Raw genomic sequence first — 21,816 nt, 5'->3', positions numbered from 1 at the left:
AGATCGATCTCACAAGCTCTATAAAACACCCTTAGTCAGTGGAATTAATCAGAACTAATCTTTTTGGGACAGATGCCTGAATAGAGTTTTATGACAACCAATCATGTTGCTGAGATATTTCATCTGGGACCGAACTTGTGGATTGACCAACTTGCCATCCCAAGAGCAATGCAGCTAGAAGAGCAATCTGTAAGAGATTATTCATCCTGTCAATACAACACATCAGAGTCACTTCTGTGGAGAATATAAATAAAGAAATAGCTTCACTTAATAGTTTTGTCAGAAGTCACAACTCAAGTATTCACGAAACCTGAACATGCGTTTAGATATTGGAAGACTAACGCTGCGGAAGCTGCAGTAATGTCCCCGCAGGAAAATCAGGAATGCGACCATCATAAATTGCTCATCTGAAATCACAGCTGCGATAACCATAAGCTTTTAAATGTAACGTGTGGAACGCTTGTCTGCTTCCATAATGATTGAGTGGCATGCGGAGGACACCCTCACAGAGAAAAGAGAGTAATTCCAATTTGTGGGTAGCTTTGTGCGTTCAGTTTAAAAAAAACTCTAAGTCCTTCCACACATTCCTTCAGTCGTAAATGAAACTGTCAAAAGTCCAATAATAGCATCATCATCTAATGATTGTGTTAGTATCCGTTGCGGTTATGTAAAGACACAGACCTGGGTTGGAGTTGAGATCCATGGGGTGCAGAGGAAGACGTGCCCCCTTGGCTGCTGAATGGTGAGGGAGCAAAAGCCACACTGTCGCTGCTGACCGCCGGCCCCGAGTGCCACTTCTTCATCTGTTATTGTTCTGTTCCACAGACAAGTCTATCTTTTTCTGCCAAAACACACACCGCTGCACTCCCTACTAGCGTCCCAACTCTCCCCCTCCTTCCTTTGTCTCTCCTCCACCTCATATAACACTTTCGCTTAAAACTTCATTTTTTTTCCTTGAGTCAAAGTCAGGTCAACGTGACACGCCAGTCAGCGGCACTTATAGGCGAGGTCAGGCTAAGGCTAGCCTGTCTGCCTCTCAGCAAACCTTTCCTCTACATGTACCTCTGTCAAAGGAGCTGGAAGAGCGGAGAAGGCATATTTCTAAAGACACGCACGAACGAAGAGCGCGGCTGAACTGAAACTGAGTAGGACTGCAAGCTGAAGGCAAGATGGTATGTGTGTGTGTGTGTGTGACTGTGTGTGTGTATGTGTGTGTGTGTGTGTGAGGGAAGTAGCGTGAGGGGTGGGGTGGGAGACGGCATTGAAGCGGGGGGCGAACGGGGAGGAGGGTAGTCTGGGTTATCGTAAATCAAGCACATTGGGCACTCGGCCAAATGACTCATCCGCAGCGCTCTATAAATACAGCAGTGCAGGGTCGGAGAGGCTGCTGCTACCGTTGGCCAAGAAAGACACTGGGGTTTCTCCCTCATTGAGGAAGGTCTTCAATAACTCTTCCTATCGTTTTTTCAATCTCACTCCAGATTTATAGGCAAACCACACATCATTGGCTTCCATTAAAAAGGTCTGAGAGCCTGTTTGAACTTAGCGTCAGAGGGTGATACAATTTAAAACCAGCACTACCTGTTGGATTCTAATTCAGAGGGGGGGGAAAGGCCTAGCGGGGAGACATCCAAATATTTATCCAGAGACAAATCAGTTTACATACCATTGGTCTGAACATTCAAGTCAAGTGTCCCCATGAGACAAACATACTGTGGTCGTCCAACTCCGCTGGGGGCCAACATGTGCCCTCGCTGAGACCTGGCCAAGATGATACATGTTTGGGGGCAGGGGGTTAAAGTGGGAGACTCATGGCTGAGACTGGTATGTGACATGTCACATACCGATCCCTTCAATAAGGCTGTTATGTATGCATCTGTGCTTCCTGTCCCTCTTTACGTCCTGGGACTCAGCCGGTTCACAGGCCTCAGTGCATTTCCTCCTCCGGATCTTTGCTACTGCACACAGGAATAATGACACATGGTTTCAAGAGAGGAAGAAGGCCTGGAATTGCCTCACTAGAGCATGGATGACAATGAGGCAGATATTTCAAACGTCATCTACCACATACAAAAGGTATGCAGCATATTGTTTGGGCATGCTTGATTCCCCAGCCTCCTGCTTTTTGTCACGTACCATCATGAATCTGGAATTGAATTGACACAACAGCAAAGTTATGGCCTGTTCGACTTTCAACAACCTAGGTGACATTTGTTGTCCTTCACAGCCCAGATACAAAACCATTTTCCACTACCAGCTGCTACTTTATCACCTTTTTATTTTATGACAGCTTTGTTTTGGAGCTAATGGAGGATACATCATTAAGTGACACAACTCTTCTCAACAACAGAGGCAGGCAACATTGCAAGTCCACTCATCCTACATGTTGTTCTCATGCTGCTGTTGCGGCTACCTTTTCCAATTTAGTACTAGATCAGTCATAGCTCTATGAAAAATGGGTTTTATCAACTATTATGCAGGTTGAGTGATTATGTCGTCTCCCACAGGCTTTGGTCCCATCACTGAGATACACACTACTGCCCATACACACAACTGTATTGTTGAGAAACATGAGAGAAATGCAAGAACTGTGACTGATCAGACGGATGTTATACAAATACTTACGTCACACGAGGCAATCAATCATATTCATGTGCTTTTACAAAGTTGTAACCTCAAAACAAACATGGCTTAGCAGAAATACTCGATGTAACCGAAATAGCCTGAAGGTAACACAAATCTACCTACCAGCATGTCTTAAGCTGGCAAACTAACACATTATTTAAAACGTTTTTTTCTCTCGGGGTCAAAGGAGAAATTTGATAGCACTCTAAAGATAGCTGCCAACTATTCTAGCCAGCCAGGCTAGCTTAGCATAAATAAAGAGAAACAGTTTTGGTTTCACAGGGGCTATGGGCCAGGATATTTCTTGTCTTGGACCATAGGCTATATATAAAGATGGACGATGCGTCTCCACTTCTTCCCACGATCCAGAAATTAAGCCAAAATATCCCGGATACAGACGCTGCGATTTAACATATTTGGGGCCAGATTCTGCTCAATAGCAAAAGGGTAGACGTAAGGGGTCAAGGTCCTGCTTATACACACGTTCAATAGTGAGTCTCAGCTGTCAATCATGACATTTCTATATCATCAAAAAACTAAATAAAACATCACTCAACAGGTGGACATGCATCAGTGCGATGAGAACTACCTAAATTAATATTAAAATTAATAAATATTAACATGTACTTTGACCCTTAGTTTCGCCCATGTTCCCTCCGCTAACATGGAGGAGGTTGGGTTTATAACCTGTATTGTAGCCAGCCACAAAGGGGCGATTCAAGACGCTTTGGCTTCACTTCTCGGCAGCCGTCATGTCATACATCTTTATTTACAGTCTATGCTGTATGAGTGTGTGAGAGTTTGCTGTGAATAACGTGTTTTCATCGCACATTATTAACAATGATGGAGACAACAAAAAAAGGCCAACATTTTCCATTTACTGCACATTCAACCTTTGACTAAATGCTTTCCAGACCTTCTGCCATAATGAGCAGTCTGTGAAAACCCTGCACAGAAGGGAGGCGTCCTTGAGAGTTCAATGCTCCCTCTAACAAGCCTCATCATTATGGGAAAACTCTTCTCTGGGTGGATAGGGACCAGACGCCGTGCTAGAGGAAGATACTGATGGGAGCCTAGTCGCTGAACTTTTTCCTAATCCACGAAGCACATTTGTTCAGGATTAGCAATCTCATAGTGTTTCAACAGTCAGTGAGGGGGTAAAAAAGTAATGCCTCTGCTTGGAGAGGCAACAGGAGTCTGCATTGTTACTTTTAAATCTGTTTGACAGTCAGCCAGAGTTCTCTTCCCAGCACCTTGTCAGAGGCTTTCAGCAGATGGGAGTTTGAGATGTCTGCGATCTGTGTGAGTGCCCAAAAATTCTCTGCTGCCAAAACAATGGAGATGCTCCTTAAATTCTGCGTGACATTGAAGTGTGTTTTCCACCATGGCGCTGATTGAACAGATTTCACACAGTTTTCATTCATGTCCACAGCCATGAAATTGTCTCAGCAACCTCTGCTAAGCAAAGTTTCTTAGGCTCCAAAATGTTTTTTATTTTTCTCCTTGAGTAAAAGGTGCATTCCACTGGGATTTATTTCTCAAACTGTTCCTCACATTTAACCACCCTGTCCTACCTTCTCTTTCTGGGACACTGAATCTTTTTCCAGAACTTTGTCCACAACCTTTTGAATAGTGCCCCGCTTATATTTTCTGCTCCCCTACCAAGCTTCCACTTTGGCAGCGACGCAGCGGTGGGCTTACTGGCCTGCAAATATCTCTAAGAGTTAGGAGAACAAACTGGATCCTGATCTATGACCTCCTATTTTAAACTGGCAGCTCATTGGCAGTAGGATTTGAGGCTATTGCCACCAACTAGCTTTTGAGAACAACTCTATTTGGTCCAATTCTTCTCTTTGTTGAGACACATAACTTATCCCAGATCAGACAAGTGTTGACCTTAGTGACACCATATGATGATTGTCATTCTACAGCCAGGCCAGCAGCTCTGTGATGCACTTACGCACAGAAGAGCTAACATGTGCTCTGACTGAAATCGCTACATATGTTCTGCAGTTAACATCCCCCGTTTTATTTGGGTGTTCAAATTCTTTATAGTGCAATATAGTGATTTTTTATATATATATACTCAAAGGAAATTGTTGGACCAATCTCAACTGTCAATTATGATGTTTCACCCCGTTTTAACAACATCCAATAACTAATTAACAAGAAACATACTTGGACATGCGTTGGACGTTTGACCTATGCTCCAGCCAGCCACCAGGAGGCGATCGAGACGCTTTGGCTTCACTTATGGGCAGCAGTCATGTCGTCCATCTTTACTTACAGTCTATGGAGTCTCCATGTACACTAAATTCTGCTAACATGTGTTCATTATACAGGGACCCGACAATGTTCTTATGCCAATGTCCCCCAGTTCATGAGAACTCTGTCATACCAGACATTGTGACTTCATAATTTCAGAGGTTGCGTCTCAGCAGTGAACTTCACATGAACTGTCACTATCTCCAACACAAACATCCTCCTCTGAGGGACAATGTTACGAATGAAGCCAGTGGGTGTCTCTGAAAAATAAGATTTTCTTTTGAGGACGTAGCATTCGAGTAGGAAACTGTTCGGTAGAAGATAAAGATTTAAACTGTCTGAAGTAATCAACTAATCGATTATGAAAAAATTATGTTGCATCAGTGTGGAATAGAAAGTGCCTTTTTCTTTTCTGAGGGACATAAATATCAGTCAACAAGCTGTCTTTTTTGTTCTGGGTTATATGAAATCAAATATGCGATGCAGCCCAGAAATACTACATTTGAACACTACTTCATTCTGACTTAATTGATATTCACTGTGTGTGTGTCCATTTGGGATGGCCCTTTGCCAATTTGTAATGGTGAGCACCAGGGGCCATAAATTCCGATATCAAGAGAACAACCACCAGAGATGTGAATCTGTATACCTCCATATGATGAATGTCAACAGCAGGAGGCCACAACGCCTCCAGGAGGCCGTACACAGTTATAACACACACTCCGGGGGAATTGACTCTATATTCTCATGCACACTAAGTATGTGCATAAACATGTCCGCTAACAGGCACACAAACACTCCACACGTATGAAAAACGTACACAGACGAAGAGGAAATGCCAGAGAAGTTCAGTTATTGTCCTTTCTGAAAATGTCACGTCGCAAATTGAATTCTTGAGAGAAAAGGAAAACAGAGACGTCTCACAGGCTCTGAGCAGATAGAGCAGCGGGCGACAACACTGTCACTCAAGTTTCTCTGGGCTTCATCGTTTCGCCAGAGCGACGTCCATAAAAAAACGATTCACTCTAAATGCATGACCTCACGCCGGCGCTCGCATTGCTCCTGGATTTATGACGCGTTGGAAGTTGTGTGGGCACTTCACATGCAGCTGCTAATTAAATCAGTATATTAAAGATGGGCTTTGAATATGTAGAGGTGCTTGATCATGTCACGTGTCAGATTCATTTAATGAAACAATATGTATAGAATAGCATCTATTCATATCTATATAGCCTCGGCAGTGTGTGTGTGTGTGTATATAAATATGTATTTATAGCATATTTGAAATTTGTATAGTATTGTTTTGTATTATTATTTGTATTATTATATTATATGTATTATATATGTGACCTATTTGTTTGATATTGATTATTTGTTTGATTATACACTTGATATGGCTGCACAATCATTAATCTTACACTATTTAAGCTTGTCTCTTCGTCCATTTTGTTTTTATATTGTCTCATGTTTCTTTCATATCTGTCCCTTGAACCTTTTATGTTCTACCTAAATCATCTTGAATTACCTATCGACAGGAGCCTTACTAATAAACTTGATTATATGACATGCTGAAAAGACCACAGACCGTCACCCAAACATGCACATTTAGAAAGACAGTAAAGCAGATGTGTGTGCTTCTTCCCCGTTTGTCTTGTAAAGGGTCAGGGAGCAGCCTCTCTTATATATTTGAATTGGAATTGCAGATGAGAAAAACCCCATGACAGACTCACATGTGCACAACAGGGCTGCCAATTGGCTGATGCATAAACACAAGATAATAAAAACCAAATGGTCGTCCAACCCTCTGATTAGATTATTTAAGTGAAACATCATAAAGTTTAAACTGTACCAGGGGTCCCTTTACTTTCGCTTATAGTCACAAACATGCACACACATATATAGTCAGCACCAGAGGTTGTCCGTGACTGATCTTAAACGCTGATGCCTGTAGAGGGAAACACTCTCATTCTGCCATATTTACTACCAAGCGGAATAATCTACCTGATTTGAGCTTTTTTAAATTTAAATAATTCATCCATCTATCAATCGTTCCATCATTAACTTAAGGCGCTTATAGTCCATATGCCAGCTTTGTCAGCTTCCACGTAACATATGGCTTCGTGACGATGATTAGTTCAGTGGCCTGTGGTCTTAAACCTGCTCGTCTGTCTTCACCCTCCAATAGGCCTCAGCAGTATAAGACATTCAGTCATTGCTGTTTAATAAGACGTGTGACTATATGCTGCAGCTGTAGGTAGGATTAGCATGTTGCCCTGATGAAGCACATTCCTACCTGGACCATACAATGACCGTTTATAATTGATTTTCTCATTAACCTGAATAAGAACGACGAGAACATTTTCACATCTGCTGTGTGGGCGTGATTTACTCACCCACCTGCCTACTCATAATTACATAGTAATTACCATAAATCAATCAAACTAGGCACATTGTGTGAATCAGACCTGCATCTTAGTGACATAGGACACCAGTTACTCAATGCAGAGGTCACTACAGGGTCACCCATCATGCATACATGTCAGAATGTGACAGGAGCATGATGGAGCATTAATCACAGATGAAATTAATCAAATGATTAAATCATGCGAGACATTTGCAGTTACACTTACTTGTAAATCAATTTTTTCAAAACCAGAGCAAATGTTTAGCAAAAAAATACTTAAAAATACTGCAAATACACATTTCTGCACAATCATGTTGCTGTGACTGATTAATGCCACTGTTTCACAGTCTTGTGAGAATGAAAACAAAATCCCTCAACCAAAGGTATTGCGCTCAAAATGTAGGTTACAATCAGTAAAATCATGAAAAAAACATGCAACAGTTGTCTTTTGCAACAATAAACAAAAAAATATTTTTCTTATTCTGCTTAGTTACAAATTTGACTTAAACCTACTACTATCAAATATGAGTAATAATAACATTAGGATTATTTTTGCCCGGTAATTCCTCATAAAACCACACGATGGCACTGTCAGCTTGATTTAGATAAACGCTCTGAGGCTTTGCCACATTTGAACCTCACACAGCACCAAGTCAAGTTACTAAAACATTTCAGATGCTTTGATGCATATTTACGTGAGACAGTAGCCACACAAACTGGTTGATACTCTTTTTCTCTTCAGCATGTTCATTAACTAAGGCTTTACTCCGTTAACAGCATCTGAGCTAAAGACCAGTGTCCACCTGCTCGTAGCAGCATGGTCCCGTGCTCCTCTCATGAATGAAGGGATCGTAGCCCCTCGGAACAAGCAGAGAAATATTCCCATAATTCAGCAGCAGTGTCCTGCTGTGGCCTGACCAGTAATCATACAAGGACTGAGCCTGAGGGAGAGAGAGATAGAGAGACACACTGAACTCAGAGTCTTGTGTTTATTAGAGTAGTGAGTGAAGAGGAACGCACAGTTTCACTGTCAAAAATCCCAGCAGGGAGTGTTTCCTGTGTTGATTCTTGTTTTATAGGAGCGGCCTGATTAAAAACAGTTGGCCCACGAGATTGACTTTTAGCTATAGGTATTTACGGAGCTTTGACAGGTGAAATGAAGAGTCTGTGCAGTTTGGGGAAAATTCATAATTTGCCAAAGGCAGGCTCTGCTTTCTCATTGCATTGAAGTTTGGAAATCCAGTTCCCAGGTGCTCAGAGCTCTGCTGCACCAGGCAGCCGTGTTCACATCATACCTGGCATTCTTTGGAGGATTAAGCAACATCAGATTAAACTGCACACTACTCCTGAGATGTTCTGATGTGTGTTCAAGATATATGGACTGAGAGAGATCTGGTTTTTATTCTGTCAATGATCAGTTAGGACATTTTGACGATTTTGAAACGTTGGCGGGTTCGTCTATGACTGTCAGAAAGTAATCCTAAGGTAATATCCCGGGCAGATTATCAATAAAATAAACTACCAATGCCCTAAACATGACTTTTTGGACAGCTGTATTCATGCACTCTGTTTGTATTCCTTTCCTCCCCTTTAGCTCAGGCCCATGTGTGCTGGCACATGTTGTAACGTGTCAATGTGATGGATGACAACGTCACTGGTGCTTAAAGTCTTGGTGAGGGTGAGCAAAACAAAAGTCCTAGTATGTCTGTACCTGTGCGTCCCCGTCAGACGGTTGGAAACGTGACATAACCGTGATTCCAGTCTAAATATTGTTGGCGATGTGGTGAGTCTGCCACGGAACCCCCCTCCCTCTCTTTGTCTTTCCGCAGATTTAACACAAACTATGCGTTCAAAGAAAAAAACAAAACAAAGACGAGGAAGCAAAAAAAGCACAGGAGGGTGCACAGAGCAGGTGAATAAAAGTTTTTTCCGAGTCACACCATAACTTTTTGATTTTTTTCTCCCCCTGAAGCTTAAAATACAGAGTTAATCTGACAGCAGCAGGTTCTGTCCACTGGTCTGAGAGCTGCGATCCAAACCTCAGGCGGACACCGTGATTTGAGACCCGGCTCGAGTTCAGATCTCATCGCTGCCCTTTACAAGACAACGGACATCTCTGTACAACCCTTGACTTCCATCCCATTTCCCTTGCAGTTCTCCAGCCTCCCCCCCATCACTTCCCGCCTGTCTGTCCGACAGAGACTGTGTGTCCATGTGTTGTGTTCAAGCGGCTGGGACACATTTTTAGACCAGTGGAATATATGTGTTGTGTTTTCCTTTAATTTGCTCTCCCTGCTTCTTAGGCCTCTTTATATGCAGCCTCATAACAAGTCGTGTTCTTGTTTTCCATCAGTACGAGGGCGGAGTACATGATGCAGAATACTTTAGTGGAACTGGTCGGCCGCTGCTGAATGCTTAAACTCCCTTGAGGACTTCTAATATGTCTTAACAACCTTCAATGGGTCTTATTGTTCCATGTTTCAATCCACATGTTTTCATCCGGATGACTTTTACAACATCTGAGACAAAAACCATAATGTACTCAGCTTTTGAGGAATAAAGTTGACGACACACTTTGGTCATTGGAGTGAAGTACAAGCATGTTTGTGCGGAGAACTTATGGATGTGAATAAACATTTGGTACCAGCTCAACACCGCACTGTCCTCAGAGGATCCATCAGTTTGACCCGTCTTTTCTCTGGGATTGAATGAAGCATTTGTCCGCCACATTTGAAGGAGCCTCTGAAATGGGACGGACTACTAGACCAAACATAGATAATCGCCCAAAAGATCACAGGGGCAGAATCATGACAAGTTGCTGCTATTGCAGGAGGGAAATTTAGGTATTTCACATTTCCTCTCATCTCTTTCCGAACTTCAACAGAAGCTAATACAGCCTGGTCCTACAGGAAAAAAGGATTTAAAGGATTGAAACGGTTTTGTCGTAGAGACTGAAACGCACCAACAAGTAGCCTCATAAGTCAACAGAAAAAAAAAAAAAAATGTTTTTACACCTCATGTGTCCTCCAGGGGATAGAAATAAGCTGTTGTACAGTGTGCAACTACATAGGCATCACGTGCCTCTTTAAAAATAACATATAGGCTACCACATCCTAGAATAACAACATATTTCAGAGTCAAACATGGACTGTAACAGCTGCAAAGGGGGAAGTGAAAGTGAGACTGAAAGTGTGCACAGTGAGGCTTGTGATTACATTTTGTTCCCACTATATATTTTAAGTCAAACCACAGAATATTTAAGGGGCACAAGAGATCCCAGTAACAGTTGTATCAATCTTAAGGTGGTAGCCTGGGTCCTCCCACTGCTGTGTGTCTACAATCCCCTGACTGCAACATATGTGCTGGTCATCGTTTCTCTAAATAATGTTGGGTCAGTGGGATTATGTGTCACCGATGCTGCCTCCTCAACTTTATACAGTGGTTGAGTCAACAGGAAAATAAAAACGCAATTCTTTGATTTATAAGTCATTGCTCTGTATTGTGGGTTATTTTGAGCCGAAACAGAGAAGTGAAATTGCCCATGAATGTGTTATGAAAAATCCCCTTTTCCCCTTCAAGGTTTTGTTTAATGCAACAAGAAACATTTGCTTGCGTTTTGTTGAAAAACCGCTCAACTCAAGCAAATCATTACCAGAATGCAGAATAGGACAACTTCGGCATCCATAGGGTCTCAGTACGTGAGAAAAAAAGCAGTTATACCATTACCATAACATATGGTAAAACTGGGCTTAATCTAGTAGTTGTGTAATTTCTCCCACGACAAAGATACATTCAGCTATTCATGTCCATCATGAACTCCCAGACAAACTCAAAGTCTTGTAACGATTATTGACTAGCAGTGTCATAAGCCAAAACCAAACACACAATTAAAAAGGATACATGTCACTTCTGGCCACATTACCTCATAATGTATAAGATTTATGAAGTTTATTTTCCTTTTTACTGTAAAACATTAAAAAGTACTTGCACTATAATCTGCCAGTTTGTGGACAGTGTATTCCACGGGGAGACACAAACGGCGTGAGCAAATATCTTGATGGTTTCCTCTGAGGGGAACTTGAGTGGACACACACAAGGGAAGCAATGAAAACAAACAAGTATGAATGGTCATTGCACACATCCGGGGTATTCTGCAGGGTTTTAGATGGATCCGCTGGTGCACTCTGCTACTGATAGAAACTTATTTCCCCAGTGCATATTCTCAGCATTGCTTCCCCTGTGAAAATACCCCTTCTATTTCTATGTGACATTCAAAAAGTAAAATGTCACAAAAAAATATGCCACGGAAAGCAACTTGAATACCTGTACATGCCCAAACTGTTTAAGACTTCATTCAAATCTACTCCCTGCAAGAAAAAATAAATATAATTTATCGCCTCCTACCTGGAATGATCTCAAAAAGAAATTTCCCCCCTTCATCGCCACTGGTTGGATGCTCTGTGACTTTGTTTCCAGGTAAGAAAATGGCTCCCTGTTGAAAAAACAGAGAACAGACTGGTGAGAAGAGTGATGGTAAAAATAGTCTTGGAAGGAAAGTTTATGACAAAGTTTATGACAAAGAGAATACAATATTTTCACTTCATATGAATGTCGTAAATTCAGTGGATATCTAATAAAAAGGCATTTCTAAACTTTGGATTTCTATGATTTTAAACTTAAATGGTACCAGATCTGAAACCACAGTCCTAATCTGGTTTACACAAACCATATGTGTAGTGTGCGTATTATCGTTATTCAATGGACTTATTCACATTGGCTATGGGAGCTGACACAATATTTTGCAGACAGCACTTTCTCAGCATTTCTCTAGAAGCTGCAGCCCTCCTGAGCTCAGCAGCAGTCAGCTGTCTGACATTATTGTTAGAGAAATATCCTCAGAACACTGACATGTCTGTCGGAAGATTTCTTTTGCCGTGTCACATGTATCAGCATCTCTGCCGGGCCCGGGGAGGTGGCTGCACAGGAACGTGTCTGGATGATGGAGCTGAGTTGTTATGAAATGTGACAAAGTGGCCGCATTATAGAGGATCACCATCTCCGCAGCTCAGCTCTGCCCATAATGATACATCATCCGTATGACACTGAAGGCCAGAGAGTCTCTCCTCCCCTAAATAGCGGGAGCATCACCATCTTTTCCCGGATTCAACCTCGTGGCGACCTTTGCTGCCGAGATGTAGCGTCTGACAGAAATGCTGCGGGGCAGATTTGGGAGTCAAAAAGTCACGGAGCACCAGCGTCACATCAACAGAGGCTGACTCACTCCATCTGCCATTGACTGGAGGAGGAACACCATCAACAAAGAGGATGCTGGATGTTAATGTGTTTTAATTTGCCTCTAACATTGGTGGACACGGGAGGTCAGAGTGTGTGTCTGCAGGAAGCTTAGAGTCTTTGTGCTTCTCATCACTGATTTCAACGGTAGCAGCTGAATTAACTGAAGTACTCCGCTTAGAAGATCTGTTTACATATATTTCGTGCTGATTATATTTGACCTATAAAACATGATTAGCTATTAAATGGTAAATGTACCTTTTATTTGGGGCTTTTCCAGTCATATCCACCACTCAAGCGATTTAAAGTATAATTAACACTTAACACATATTCTTACGGTGCTTGAGTACATAGCACTTATATCACACAACATTGTAGGCATAACTTTCAAGGGTAATTTGGGGTAGAGTATCGAACCACCAACTTTCTAGTTAATGGACAGCCCTCTGTCTTCTGAGCCACAGCCACGCCCCAAAATTGCTGCAAATTTATCATAATCGTTATAGTCTTTTCTTCGAATAGTTTAAGTATTTTAAGAACACAAAGGTTAATGTGGTACTTTCACTTGGTTACATTTTTGTCTATTTATTTCTACTTTTACTTCAGTAGAATACAATTAGTTCTTCCATCACTGGCTATCTGAAAATTGGAAGGCCATTATGCACTTTTGACATTTTATGTGCCAAACTTCAGATTGATTGATGATGCAAATGAGAAAAACAGCGGCTGTAATACAGTACCCATTGTAAACACCACACACACTTTACCAAGTACATTATGAAGTAGACTACTGGCTGTACTAATTCTGAGGATAACAGCAGCCATGACCTGCGGAGTAATTACTGTGTAGGTTTCCATTCTTCAAACATAATACCCGACCTTCTCCTTATTAAAGCGTCTATAAAATAAGGACTGCACCATAACATTTAGCGTTTATGCAATCAAACAAAGGCTTTTCACTTGATTAACAACTCTGACCTTAATACCACAACTCAGCATCTGACAGTCATTAGGCCGGCCTCTATCTGGGTTAACGCTAATGAAGACAAGATGTGCTCCGGTGACAGCGTCGACGTTAAGGACCCGCACACATGAACGGGATCTGAGGGCCAGTCGGCTTCCTTCCTGCTGAGAGACAGAGCTCTTTAATGAGCCATAACTGTGACAACCAGGAAGTGGAAACCTTACCTGAGGCCCGAGATGAAGTGCTTTAAAGGGGGTTGTAAAGATGGGACGTGCTCCACAGTTAGCAAGGGGGGGAATGAGCTTGTTTGATGTGGTTGTCAGAAAGGGAATCTGTTTGGCTTCAGTATCTCGGGATTAAAACCACCTTTAAGAACCTTTTTTTCTTTTCTTCAGAGGACACAGTGAACTTTTTGTCATGCACAGAGTAACAGGAGATGACTGAAGTGAATTGTGTCTGGATGAGATACTTATACGTGTTCAAGTGTGTGTGTGTGTGTGTGTGTGTGTGTGTCAAAGAAGAAAAGGCCTCTGTAGTCCCTCCATACTGTGAAACCACAACAACGTGGATATTCCTCTCCTCCATTCCTAAACCATAGCCACACTTTCCATACCGACATCCCCTGGTAGTCTGTTGTTTTCTGCAGACGAACCCAACCACAGACGGAGTAATATTTACCCAGCAGAGAGTAGGGCGGCCTGGCCAAACCCGACAGGGGCAACAAAACCCATCCTATTTCAGGGTGGTTCATGCATTTTTATATTGTTGTTAACTAGGATGAGGTCACTTTTGGAAACTGTGTAATGACACAAAAGCCAATTATCCTTTGTTCTACAAGAAAGTCTCACATACACACAAACACACACACATATGGACACAAGAAGTCTGTGTGAGGAAAGTGACAGCATGAGGCTTGTAAGCAGCAGCACAGCATGTCGGGGGTCTGCGTCCAACAGTCTGCTCATAAATGAAATCCAATTTGTTGTTTTCTCAGACAACAAGCAAATACCACCACACTGTGACTCCCGCTCTGTTGATTCAGTGGCCAGTATACACACTTGTCAAACCCTCCAGTAATTAAACCCAACTGGGACCTTTTTTTAAATAAATCATATTTTACCTCTGTAAACATTCAACCTATCTAGTGGGTAAATGTCTATGCAACTATTTATCGTTCTGTTTTGGTTTTCATTTATAACCAACTAGGTAAACTAGACTTTCTCATGATTGGAAGACGTGTACACCAACTACACCATGGCTCTCCATTGTAGTTATAATGAGTTTACACTGTTAAACAGTGTTTTGTCTTAACCATAAAGCGCAAGGACTCAGGGGGAATAGCAGCATGGGGCCAGAAAGTTGCCGCAACTGATGTTCACTAAACAAGAAGTCTAGCTGTGTCTCCTCCAGACTTTAGAAGGACCATCGTCATTCAAATAACATTCTTGTATATCCGTCTCTGTAGAAGCTATGTTTTCCACCAACTTCACCTTCACAATACAGAGGGTTAGGATAAGGCTAGTGTCTGGTGAAGCACCATAAAACATGCTTAGTCTGGCTAAAGTTAGGTTCAAGTTCAGTTACAAACACATGTAAGACATCAGTGGATAAACAGACTATTTTCCACAACCCCTCCTAGTATTTCATATAGACATTGTCATGTGATCTATTATCTGTACAAAAAATAGTAGATATAGCTGCTTTAAGAAACCTTTGGAATTGTTCCCGGGGTTGAGATATCATCAAGTCTGAGGTTCAAGTTAAGACGTAACCTTGGTTTGCTGAATAACAATCTGCCTCGAAGAATCGGTGAAGAAAACAGGGGCACATGTCAAGAAAATAAAATGCAGAGCAATATATCGTGGAGCAGAAATTGATTTCAGATTGGAAACATGAAAGGATCACACTCTGGTTGTTAAACCTGAAGTTAATGGTGTAATAGATCCTGTAGGTGCTCATTAAGCCTGTGCTTGTTGATCAGAAGCCTTTTGTCAATACAATAATTACTGTTCAGCAACTTCAGTGACCTGACAGACACAGGAAGTGGAACTAGGCGGGGGGCGGAGATGTTAAGTATATTTATCTGTGCTATATTAAATGTGTGACTACATTTGTGTGTTGAGGTTCTCTATTTTTGTCTGTACCTTCTATAAGACCCGTCTGTTCAAGCAATAAACTGATGGTGATTCTGTTTGATCACTATACTGAGTCCATCAATCTAATTAATGTCATCATTATCCCACAGCTATTAAAGAAAAGGTAGCTCTGGTCCTTGACTCTGATGGGCTGAGACACGTTCAACAGCCACACAGCTGCAACATTCAATAAAATATGAATGTGCCAGTCAACTTCAATAGACTGGAAATAAGGAGGTCTTCCCCATTAATTTTTATTCGCTTGGATTTGTCCGAGCGTGAATGAAGTGAGAAATCGATATTGATACTGAGACGAATGAAATGAACAAGAGGCAAAATTAAAAAGTTTGAGAAATCTCTAAATAAGTGCCAGGGCCATTAATTGTCAATTGTGAAAAACTTGCTGAAAATAGTGAGAGGCAGACAGATATGACATTGAAGATGGTAACCCGTGAAAAAAGGGAATAGTCAATTCCAGTAATAAATATTAAAAAGAACTAAACACTAAAAATGACAGAAACCAAATTTGAGAAAATGTGTAATCTGACCTGGTTCAATCTGTTAAATGGAGGCAATGGGATTCTCCGACCTATGTTGCAGCCAGCCACTTTTTAAATTTTTGTAAAGGTCTAGATGATCACCACACAGCCTGGCTTAAACACAAGCGGACCTTAAAAAAAAAAAAAAAACATCGCTGGCACTAAATAAAATCACAAACTGGTCCCATTTAGTAAACACCTCTACCAACAAAATCTGGGACCAAAGTGCTCAAGCATGGAGGCAGACAATGAGGATGGGAATGGCTTCAAGTGTGCGTTTCTTTGACACATTGAATCCATCAAGAACCACAAGAACCCAGAACAACAAAAAAAGTGAGAATGCCGACAGTGATTTGGGTGAAAGCAGCTGGAAAACACACAATGTCCTGTCACTGTAGGAATACCTGTCACTGCCACCACCGCTGCTGCTGCCTGCTGCCAAAATAAAGAGCTTTTATCTCCCTCCAACAAGCACTTGAGTTACATGTAAAAAGTTTCACACCGTATCATCTGCCAAAACCAGAGGCAGTAAAGAAAAACACAGACGTCACATCAGCAGAGCCTTTTAAGAAAAACTTCAAAAAGCGAAATGATTGATGAATGAATTATTTTCACTGGTGTCTGCTTCTCTTTTTACACTACACATAGATGCCAGAGCAATTACCCTAAAATCTAATAAATATCAAAGGATGGAAATTGACGTGTACTCGTGTCTTGGCATGTGGAGAAAGTAATACCTTATGAAGGAAAATATAATATTTAAAGAATGTAAATGGCTGGGAGTTTCTACAACCTGCTCCTGACCTTGAGAGAAACGGCCACTCGCTGTCACAATTTGACTTGATTTAAGTCAAAATATTACAACATGCATGTGACAATCAACTTAATATGTTATATACAAGCAAGAGAGGCATCACCAAGTGCACAGAGTCAATAAATGTGTCTCCTCTTAGGTGAAGACATGAAATTGACACATGCACACACACGCACTCAAGTTTGTACAGCTATCTTAGTGAGGAACCCCTTACCCCCCTCTAACCCATAACCCTAACCCTAATGCATTCCCTAGCCCCTTACTCCAACAATCCAAAAATAAATGTCTAATCCTAACCCAGACCATACCCTAAACCTAACCTAAACCTTATTCTAACCTAACCCTAAAACAGTTCATTAAAGGGGAGCCTAAATTGAGGACCGGCAAAAAGGTCCTCACTACCTCAACTGGTCCTCACAAAGATAGATGTACAAGATCACACACACACAAACAGAGTCACGTCTCCATGTTTTTAGAGGACATTATGTTGACTTACATACATTTCCTTGCCCAACCCTTAAACATGTTTTCACCTTAAAATGTTATTATTCACATTATGGGGAATTGTTTTCGTCCCTATTATGTGACTTTGTAAACAGATTTGACTGTTAACTGGCAGGTAAAAACAACACAGGTGATCCAAAAAGTAAAACGTCAGGTGAAACAGAACAGGAGCTGCCAGAGGAGAGCTGAACTAAACAGAACCATGTGAGCACAGAGACTGAGTACAGAGGTAGGAATGACTGAACTCAGATTGGACACAGGAGCACAGGTGCAGTGGGAAAATCAGACAAAGATAGGAATTAAAGTAAGAGGTTTACACAAGGATAGAAGTTTCAATGTAAAACAGGAAATAAAGCTCAACGTTAACTCAGCTGAATTCTTCGATCCTGTGTATCTTCACTTTGTAAAAGTAGAGCACAGCTGCAGGAGACTGCTTAACAGACAGGAGCTATATTATTATAATAATTATTATTATTATGACATGAATCATCTTTTATTCCTCGTGTTCTTAAACCGCCTTATAAATTAATAAATGTTTTGGTATTATGTTCTCTGCCCTTGCTTATGATTCAAAAGATATGCATTACTTTATCTTTTTTATTGTTATTCTTTATCATTATCATTATTAAACAGTTGTTTTTGTTCATGAGGATGAGCTATGTTAGTTTCTATGCTGGTTAGGATTCACAGCTAAAAACTCTCTATGCTGTTGTTTGACAGATTGTAATAAATTAAAGCTATTAGAGATTAGAAATACTGCATTAATGGCAGCAAGTTGAATCTGTTAAGAATGAAATTATCCACAGTCACTATATGCATTTTTATTAATCCGGAGAGAGAGATGAACAGATGAGCACAGTGAGACGTCTCTCAGCAGACAGTCTGGAATCTTACATGATAAACATCCCAGAGGCTTAAAGATAACCGGCTGCCAAGAAAGAATGCACCCAATGTAGCTCTGATATACAATGACGCTCCTGAAGTCACGATAACATGACTTTTAGCTTGACTTTATCTTTAAACAGGGTTGGTAGGTTGTGTGGATGGAACCTGCTCCCAACATGTCATTAAAGTGACGCTTTGAGCAACACAGGCTCCATAATATAATGAAAGACATAAAGTGCAGTAAATTAAAGCCATAAAACATGAACGTTGACGTCTCTGATGTGGTCAGAGGTGAAAGGCAGGTACCCAGAAACACACATGAACGTATGAACACACAGACGTACATGTATGTTCAGTACATTTCATGACTGGCTGCAGCAGCATGAGCAATTTTTTTTGTAAAAATGTATTATCGAAAGAGAGGAAATAATGAACAATTGATGAAAACCAGAGGTCTTCCTCCGGGGAGCGCTGACACCCAGAATTCAGTGTGGCCATTAATTTTCAAGACAGCTTGTCATGGAGCAGAGACTTGGTCAAGGGGAATATCTGTGTGCAATTGATAGAGGAACAGTTTTATTACGCTATTCTGTAAAGAACAGAGATTTACAGCTTTAATAAAAACTCATTCTCCGCGCTGTTTGTATCAACAGAGATGGCATAGTACCACACACCAGTCCATATATCGTTACCCTTTTACCCTTGAAATGAATATGGCCAGCTATTGTTCATTGGATTCGCAATCCTTCTGCAGCAGAGATATCCCAAAAACATTTCAGATACAGAATATGGGCTCTCTGATCGTAGTGCATTAGTGTGATAAAGTTGTGTTGCAGTGAAACAGCTTAAATATTTTATTCCTCCACAGCAAGGTCACATGCAGAGTTCCCTTCAAAATATCATTAGGTTCTCTTGATGGCTCATGGTCTCTTTTTATTTGTGTAAAATAAGTCTGTGTTTATATACATTGTGTCGCTCATGATTATTGAAGACCTTTACATTAACCGCTTTGATCTATTAGTCACAGAATGAGCTTATTTGTAGATCACAAAGGTTTAGAAATCTATGTTTGCACGTCAGACTTGCAGAAACTTTTGAGTTGAGCGGTATCATGAAAAAATGTACACACAATCAACAAGAGTAAAGATCTTTTGTGTATTTCTGACACCTGATTCTCCTCTCAAACCTCCTAGGGTTTATATGCCATACACTGATACTGGCAATGCACCTTTTTGTGTGACACGCCACTTCTATCGCAGACAGGAGCAGAAAAGCACTGAGTTAGAATATAGTAACGTTAGGTGTTTCTGTTGTACTCCCCACCTTTGCTGCTGTTTATCCATAATCTGGCATAAAGCGGCTGAATGGATGGGAGTTCTCTAAATGAGACAATATGATTTGTAACTCGGTCACTTATTCCAGAAAGAAAAAGCAATAACAGTATTTTTGGGGGTCTGTTTGGCCACTTGAGAGCAGTGGAAACGAGCGGTTAACGAAACAACTTCTACATCCAGCTGACACAGAGCAACATTTACATTCATTTTTGGCGACCTGGTGATTTCGAGTCCAATATCTACTCTCCTTTTAGCTCCAGAGACCTTTTTATCTCTGTTCCTGTGTTCGCTGCCTATAGCTGACAAACACTGCTGACCATGCTAGTTTCTAACGGGCTGTCTGTAGTTCGGTACAGTCTGTAGTTCGGTACAGACGGAGTGTTCTGTCCGTGTTTATTTCAGCTGTATTTGTGCACGTCTTCTGAAATAGGACAAAACGGGCAAAATGGAGCCTCTGGAAAGCGGGGGGGGGGGGGGGGGTACTGTGGCGATCCATGGGATGAAGTAGTAGGGAGATTTCTTGTTGGATGTACCTCTTGGTATGCGATTATTTACCAACTTTTTTCAGCAACAGAGAACTCCCGCGTGTCATTAAAACAATCGCTTCTAACCCCTCCCGGTAACAACGGCACCGGAATGTTAGTAATATAGTCTTTTCATACGTTAAGGGAGATGGGCCTAATATAAACAGGAACAGAACAGAACCACTGGAAATCATGGGGGCCAGTGAAGTCAATATTTCAAACGAAGCTTCTGCTTTTGCCTCTGTCTTAAGAAGCACATTATCACAGTCCCCTCGACCGTTGCAATGTTTGTTGTCTATTTTCTTATATTAGTGCAGCATGAATGAGCCTTAAAGGTGTTGATTAAAAAACTAAAGCAATGCGCTAAAAGAGGCTGAAATGCTTCGTAGAGCTGCAGGTTTGTCACTGGCAGCAACATTTTTCACAAGTAACGTGTAATCCATAGTCACTATATCTACTTGTCTGTGGCACAACACAGGAGCTTATATACAGCCATTGACAAGTGAAGTATTCTAAGTCAGACAGAGCCTCTTGGATTCCAGCTGAAACCACCGCTGTGTGTGAAGAATTCCGATGTGACTCAGCTCTCCGTGCGGCTCCTGCACCGGCTGCTAACTCATTTCTGGTTAGGAAATTTGCTCTGTAACTCGTATAAAACTACTGCACCTGCACATACCTGGAATTCATAGCAGGGCCCTGTTACCACCTCAGGTATCAGAGGCAGAGAGAAGAGCTCAGAAAACACATGACACATAACACATAAAAACAATGAAGAATTTCATAAGACAATTTTGGGGCTCACACATGCAAAAGCACAATATGGCCTTTAGTCATGAATTTGGCTCTGAGAACGACCAGATATACACTGAGCTTTTGGCTATGGATCTCAATGAAACCGTCACACCTTACATTAAGTTTACATTCTGCTGTGATCACTTGAAGCCGTAAAAGCCACAAGTGGAAACGCCGTCTGTTTTCGTGAGCAAGCGGTGGAGGTCAGAAGAACGGGCACAATGTTAATGTTTCATGAAAGAAGCACTAACAAGACACAGTCTCTCCGTGTGAATAATGAAAGAACTGTGAGCGCATTTTATTTACTCCTGTTAAATGCCAAGGTCAAGCTGTTCCCAGCTCAGGCAGGGGAAACAGAGGGTTTCTAGAGCATTATTGCACTGCTGAATTATTGATTTAATGTGATTTCTCATTATAGCAGCCAACCACTTTTGCTTCAGTTCATTTTGTCTGGCCCCCCTCAATACTCATATGAATATTAATTAACCGGCTTTGTACGTCTTAGAATTCTAATATCCTCTTCCATTCCTACATTACAATAAAATAGAAATGCTTCGATGTGTTCATTGACAATTCTCCCATTCACTTGCTTCCCTGGCATAGAGATCCAATGCTGAGGGGTTTAAATTACAATTGTAATTCCAAGTCCCTCACTGGATGAATTCTGTCTTTGTTTATGACTCTGCCACATGAAATCTGAGTGCATGTTATGGTGTGTGTGTGTGTGTGTGTGTTTGTG

At 41.3% G+C, this 21,816-nt stretch overlaps 1 protein-coding gene across 2 annotated transcripts in view; it reads right to left on the bottom strand.

Moving 5' to 3' along the window:
• The window catches only part of arhgap24 (Rho GTPase activating protein 24), a 61,584-nt gene that overhangs the window by 25,448 nt on the left and 14,320 nt on the right, over positions 1–21,816 (bottom strand). Inside the window, exon 3 of one of the 2 annotated variants that reach the window (XM_062413143.1) lies at positions 11,699–11,786. In XM_062413143.1, the coding sequence (XP_062269127.1) occupies positions 11,699–11,786 (88 nt within the window). Of the gene's footprint in view, positions 1–681; positions 1,118–11,698; positions 11,787–21,816 lie in introns of those variants that run through there. The other variant, XM_062413146.1, reaches the window with a different exon arrangement.

The sequence above is a fragment of the Platichthys flesus genome, chromosome 19 (assembly GCF_949316205.1).
Source record: "Platichthys flesus chromosome 19, fPlaFle2.1, whole genome shotgun sequence".
NCBI lineage: Eukaryota > Metazoa > Chordata > Actinopteri > Pleuronectiformes > Pleuronectidae > Platichthys > Platichthys flesus.
This window is presented reverse-complemented; position numbering and strand designations above follow the sequence as displayed.